The sequence below is a fragment of the Rutidosis leptorrhynchoides genome, chromosome 3 (genome assembly GCF_046630445.1).
Source record: "Rutidosis leptorrhynchoides isolate AG116_Rl617_1_P2 chromosome 3, CSIRO_AGI_Rlap_v1, whole genome shotgun sequence".
Classification (NCBI taxonomy): domain Eukaryota; kingdom Viridiplantae; phylum Streptophyta; class Magnoliopsida; order Asterales; family Asteraceae; genus Rutidosis; species Rutidosis leptorrhynchoides.
Window position 1 is genome coordinate 150,796,338 of NC_092335.1, and position 7,431 is coordinate 150,803,768.

Consider the following 7,431-nt stretch of genomic DNA (forward strand, 5'->3'; position numbering starts at 1 on the left):
TCAGCACATGTTGAATAACCAACTAAACTTTTATGGTGCAACTTTCCTGTTTGGCTTTCCCGGAAGTTCCATCATCTTCAACATTAGTTTGCAATACACAACCTCCACCAACGCCACACTAGTGCCCGTGTGCAATTGTGAAACCGCAACCAAACATCGGTTTACATGGTGGCGCGGACACACTATAAGGATGACAAGACTTTAGCAAAATTCATCATTATATGTAACAACGAAAAAGTTAGCGCCTTTGGAGCCATTTGCCAAATTAGCTCCACCTGGACAATTAATCCTCACATGTACAGTCTTCCTGCATCTCCAGCATATCAGATTCTTCCTGCAGTACTTCTTCCTCCTATCCGTACTCACCAGTACCATACCTTCTGATGAAGAGACGCCGTTACCTTCCATTCTTTTCTAATTAGAGCTCACAACAAAACAAAGGAACAACAAAAACATAAGAAAGCCATAGAGAACTAAAACCGAGTACAGACTAAAGAAAAGGGGTTGACCTATCAAACACCAACGAAAGATTAGAAACTACCTATGGCCTAACAAACCACAAAATCATAGACATTGCTTGCTAAATATTACTCCCCGCGTCTCAAAAAACTTTCATTTACTATTTTTGTTCGTTCCAAAACTATTGTCCTTCACTCCAAATAACAAAAGAAAACCAATAAAGTTTTAATTATACCATTTTATTTTGAAAATTTAACATTAAATATAGCTATTAATTTATTCTCTACTCTTTATAAAAAATTAAATAAAGTATTAATTAAAAAATTCACTAATATATTTTGATTTTTAACAAAAATTCAAATCGAACACTTTTTATGAGACACAGAGTAGGTAAATGTACGGAGTAATTAATACGGTAGAGCTAACTTGAATGTACAATTTACTAAGAAATTTATATTAACTAATTTTAACAATTAGCCAATTTATTAATATCAATATAGTATTACTTTTTTTTTTTTTGAAAAGCAAAAAGTTTTATTATAATATCTGGATTGTATCGTTACAAGTCACTATATTCATCTATACAATGGTATGAACAATATCAAAATAATTGGATAAGGTTGGAGTATAACTATAAAGTAAAGTCGGGAGTGACGAAGCCTACTTAACACTATGAGGGAACGAACTTGAAAGAAACAAGCGGGGATGGAGGAGGCAAACCGTACCGATCAAGCGGCGACAAAGTTGCCAAACAAACCATCCCATTTAATCTACCCACATAAGCTAAATAGAAACTTCGGACACTACCCGATTTATATAATGCCGTGTTAACCGATTTCCATGCGATTTGGAGGCGATGCCACATAATAAGAAGGGTTAAGGAGCCATTGATGCCATTCAATAGGATTTTTCTTCCGAGAACGATTTGAGATCCAGCTAAAACTTTGCGATTGAATCTCGGAGATAAGCATAGCGGGATTCCACATTTTATTTGAGAAGACTTTTAGATTTCTATGTTTCCATATAATATAGCACGCAATCCATTTAGTAGCTTGCCATAAGGAAGATCCAACGGAGTTATGTGAGAATCCTTGGTCGGAGATGATGGCACCGTTGATGTCGAAAATTGTTGTGTTATTTTGGTTCCACCAATCAAGCAGTTGTGCCCAAATTGAAGACACATTAGGAAAATTAATCAATGCATGTTCAATGGTTTCGATATGATGATCACATAAGGGACATAAGATTGTATGTAAATCAATTCCTTTTTTATCAAGTTCACTTCTAACCGGGATTTTTAGTTGAATGACTCTCCATGTGAATATGAAGACCTTTTGTGGCACGTATTTGTTTCGGGGAATTAATATGTTTCGAGAGTGGACGCCGTATTTAAGTGTATTGATCAATTTTGACAATGATGATGTAGTGAAGATGCCGGATGCATCAAGAGAGAATTTCCATGAGTCGGGACGATCCGAAATACTTACGGATGATATTATATTAGTGAGTTCCGTCAGTTCGTCAAATGCCCGACTGCTGGGTGCTCGGGACCAATCCCAGATTCCGATTGAATTGGAATTAACATTCGATATTCTGTCGGCAACAGTTGCTTCTTTTTGAGATTCCAACATGAATAATCTACGAAATAGAGTTTTGAGAGTTTCAGATCCGATCCATATGTCATGCCAGAAACTAATCGATGTGCCATTGCCGATGCGCTTTGAAATTGAGGATGTGAAGAAGGTGCCTAATTTGTCCGCGACTTTTTCGGCTTTGATAATCTCTTTCCAAATGGTGCGACCTGAAATATTCCTGCATAAAACATTAGTATCCAACCCCCCCCCCCCCCCCCCCCCCCCGCCCCATAAATACTTTTTATGATTTTTACCCATAATGCATTATGTTCATTTTTGAAACGCCACCACCATTTACAAAGGAGTGATATGTTTTTAGCAAAAAGAGATCCCACGTTTAAACCCCCATTTTCATATGGCAAGATAATCTGATCCCATTTTATCCAATTAATTTTATTATCATTTGAAGAACCTCCCCAGAAAAATTTCCGTCTTTTAGATTCAAGAACCTTAAGGATAGCGGCAGGTGCATGGAATAGTGAGAAGTAGTAAAGTGTATGCTACTTAAGATGGATTTGATGATCGTAAGGCGACCCCCGAAGGATATAGATTTGGCAGCCCAATCCGAAATATAGTATTACTATAAAGATTAGTGTTTTTATCAAGAAATATAATAAATATACTCATTCTATTTCAATTTTACGGTCTAATGACAACAAAAATAAGGTTCAAGACACATTATCATAATATTATATTTTTCCTGAGTTTTAGAGTGCTGGGAGTGGTGGTATGTCACCCCCTCGTCCCACACAATGTGACTGAGTCCCCCACTCCCCTTGCTAGTCAATTAGTCTAGTCTCCCCTTAGTCAGTCTCATGGGCGACGGACCTTACCCCATTTATTTGCATTTTACTTTTTTTTTTCAAATGAATAAATTATTAAATATAATAAAATATTATTTTAACACACTAACTGACATAGGTCATCACTCTCCACTTTTTCTGACTCAGTAAGTCACGCCTGACATGCCAAGTGACCTCAGTCACCACTCCCAGTGCTCTTATAGTTTATTTTCAACTTTTTACATGTGTTTTTTTTACATGCATACATTGATAAAATGAAATAACTTTAATTTAATTTTTTTTATATAAAAAAATGAAAATTAACTTCAAAACATTTCAAAGAGAAATACTGCCTACTGAATACGGAGTATAATAAACTAAGAACAGGCTTATTAGTATAATTGATTAATTAATTGAGGAGTGATATGTACGCAAATACTTTTTACATATACACAATTAAATATGCTTTACATTGTTATATCGTAAAACACTATAAAACATGTTTAATTGTGTATGAGTAAAAAGTGATGGTTGTTGAAAATAACGTGATAAAAAGTGATGACATGCCAAGTGACCTCAGTCACCACGTGATAATGTTTGAGTGTCCCCGCAGCTTGGCCCCCAAGCAATTCCATTTCTATTTCTATTTATTTTTATTTTTAAATTAGAGAAATAGGCAGGCCACTTTGATACATCCTTTTGTCAGCTTTGTCACGTGACTTTCTTACCTTTTTTTTCTTCTTCTTTTTTTCTTTTTTTATAACCTGGGTATACATTTTTAAACTGACTAATCCCAGAACGACTACCCGCTTTACGACCAGTACGGAGTCATTGCAGGCGAACCGTGGCCATGACTTTCTTATGGTTATAAGCAATACTCCGTAATATCTTAATGAACCGAATCCAATTTAAGTATTAAAAATTTGAGCTCAGCTTGTTTAACTGGTACTCGGTTTGAACATGATTCGAACTTGAACAGAATATTCATATTTAGTTTGCATTTCAAGCTGAATATTATTTTTATGTTCAAAACAGAACTCAATATTCGTTTAAAACTGTTAAGTAAACTTTAGCTTAAATTTGATGCTCTAATAGGGCTACAACTCGTGCTCCTTTGAAATTTTAAAAGATCTTCTTGTAACTAAAAAATCGCGTTTAAGCTTGTTTATTTCAATAGTGTTGGGAGAGTTTAAAATTTTTATTGTCCCAATTCGTTAAAAAAGTAACACCACTTTACGTACTTACCAAATTTAATATACTTGTATTACTTACCACATGAATAATTCAGATGCGAAACTATGATATTTTTTTTACTGGGGGCAAAAAAAAAAAAAATTTAAACCATAACAATTTTCTTGAACAAAATTTGAAGATTTTGGGGCAAAAGTTAGAGATTTTGGGGCAAAATTTGAAGATTTTGGGGGTAAAAGTTGAAGAATTTGGGGCAAAATTTGAAGATTTTGGGGCAAAATATGTAGGTTTGGGGGTAAAAAAAAATCCACCGGGGTCAAAGTCGAAAAAACTAAAATTTTTACATTAAAAAAAAAATCCACTGGGGGCAACCGCCCCCTGCCCCCACACACTTTCGCCCCTGATGAATATATGACATTGATGAATATATGACAGGCATGATCGTGTAGGGATTCACATCAAATCAATACCATGTTCTCTTTCAAATCTGTCATGAAATTTGAATAATTAGGTTTTAAGGAATAATAAGAGATTAAATATTTATGAATTTGGAGAAGATAAAGGAAAGTTGAGTGGTGATAGCTGGTGATAATGGTGGTGATAGCTGGTGGTGGTGGTCTCACCACTGGTGAGTTGTGGTGGTCAGTAGTAGAGGTACGAATGGGACATAGGAGTGTTCAACCTTTTTTAATAATGAAAGATAGTCTATATTAAATTATTTTAACCAACATTAGTTGACAATTTTTTACATGGGTCATAAAAGTTTTAACCCTTCAAAATTTATAGTATCTTTTATTGTTTAATAGTTACTTAAATGTCATAAAGTAGTTATCTACTTACTAAACAAATAAAATATGTTATACATAGAAAGTTGGCTTACTTTTAATCTATATTTTTTTATTAAATTGCTAAAATGATGATTTTATCATAACTCTATTTTAACCATCATTTGACACATGTCATCTTTACAATAATCATGATGATGTCATTAATATTTTAATAATTTATATAAATAAATAAAACAATTTAGGAAATGATTATTACTATAATTGAAAAACAAGTTTTTAAATCTATCATTTTTTTTCTTATAATATTAAAATTTAATTTTATAATGAGACTTACACTCCATAAGCTTAAAAAAATATACTAATTTTGTTTTGAAAATATTAAAAGAAGTATACTATTGTGTAGTATGATTTTGTATTTTTAGTGCAAGTGCTATTAAAGTTATTAATTTTTAGCTATGTTTAACAATTGTCTTTTAAATTTTCATATGAGAATATTTATCAAAAGTTTGATAGGTCATGTGTTGTACATTTAATTTATATCTCTAAATGATAATGTCATAAATAAATCTTATTTAAGCTTAGAAAAAATTCTAAAATAAAAGAGAAAATTTTAAACCCCCATGATGATGTCATTAAAATAATTAATTATATTTAATAGAAAAAATTAACATGTTAATTGTATAATATATGAAACATAATGTATAACTTTATGAAAAAACATCTCATTACCATATGTACAATATTTGAGATATTATGTACAACCTTATGATAAAACACATGCATAACCATATGTATAAACTTTAAAACAAATAGTACAATCTTTTACAAAACACCTCATATGTGACACCGCTAATTTTTTTTTTCTTTATATATATACATGGTTGAAGCAGTTATTAATTAATTACAACTTACACTTACCAGTGTCACGTGACAACATACAAAATACATATTTTAAACCGAATAGACGCAAATGTATAATGTTTACAAAAGAACACATTTCAACTAAGTAAAATCACATCAGAGTTGACTCCTGTCAAACATAACATTCACCATGCCGTCTTCTCCCCAAAAAGCATCACTTACAAAAGCTAACAACCTGTAGGGAGAGGATGGAGGGAAAATAGCACGAAGCTAAGTGAGTACAACTAACTACAAGCAATAGTATACAGGAACCGTCATATGAATCATGTCACAAAGTCTGACACATAAACATCACCCAAGTGTCGTCTACAGAGACTCTGGCGGCTCGGCCAAACCATTAACCACCAGCTGATCGGACTGGGGCTTACCAGAAGTTCCTCCACCACCGTGTGTATATATATAATCCACACGCGACGGACGCGTCATCACATATATATATACACTTCGATTGTCTAGGCTACCACATGAGGAACCCAACCCGCAGGTTGATCTCTCCTACCGAGGCTACCACACAATAGGGACGCACTGGGCTCCAGCAGATAAGCATGTCAATCATAATATAACATGCTACTCTATACTATTATCACACCCCCAGTTAGGGCCTGGGCAAAATGTGACTTAATATCAAATAAACCAACATATTATAATATATGAGAACAATACTAAACGATAAAATAAACTTTATTGAGAGTACGCAGCGGAAAATAAAATATCGTTACAATGATGGAAGTAACAATAATGTAAATGTTCAAATGCAAAAGTAAATAATACGATATCTCTTGATCCTATGTCCAAGTAGCATCACATAAGTAGTAAGTAAGAAAGCTTGAATCAATCAACACCTGAGACAAAACATGCTAAAGTGTCAACCAAAAAGGTTGAGTGAAGTACAGAGGTTTAACAAATAAGTTTGACCGTTGTTTTAGACCACAAGATTTAGTTTGTAAAGTTGATCTCCCGCAGGATCAAAAAGTAGATCTCACAGATCCAAAAGTTATGCCAGTGCGTGATATTTAGACTAAACGTTCAAGTTTGCCCCAAAGACAAGTTGTAGTTTATACTTGTCGGTTTAATTTCATTATTAAGTAATACAAAGACTTAGTCAAATGTATCAGGGACGTTACTCCCGATAGGCCTACCCCAATAATTAAGCATGCAATCAACGAGCAATTAAAAATATCACTGTAGGGACTTAGTCGGACATAGCCGGGTATAGCATAGTTTAGCAGTTGGTACTTGTGTCTAAATTGTAAATATTAAAAGCAGCATGTGTCTCACCCCGTAAAGTAAATAAGTTGTGCACAAAGTAAAATGGGGCTATGAATTCACCTTAGTAAGTAGAGAGAGAGAGAGAGTTATTCCTCGGAATAGAAAGTTGGATGAGTGAGCAGAAAAGTCAACCTATTGGCATTTAAGAGTAGTAAGTATTTTTGCCCAAGTTTAAATAGATGTTTAAGTATGATAGTGTTGTAAGTATAGTTCGTTTTACTAAGTTTCTTTTCCTAGTAAGTTTCTATTTTTAGAAAGTTTCCACTTTTAGTAGATTTCTTATCTTAGTAAGTTTCTATAACTAGAAAGTTTCTACTTTTAGAGTGTTTTCCATTTTAGGATACTTGCCGTATTAGATAAGCTTCCAATCACTCCTTTCCCTTCGAA

At 33.5% G+C, this 7,431-nt stretch overlaps 1 protein-coding gene across 1 annotated transcript; it reads right to left on the minus strand.

Moving 5' to 3' along the window:
• Positions 1-1,286: 1,286 nt before the first annotated feature.
• Positions 1,287-2,090, minus strand: LOC139900497 (uncharacterized). The gene has a single exon (XM_071883265.1). It carries the CDS (start codon positions 2,088-2,090, stop codon positions 1,287-1,289), a length of 804 nt encoding a protein of 267 aa, XP_071739366.1.
• Between the last annotated feature and the right edge of the window lie 5,341 nt (positions 2,091-7,431).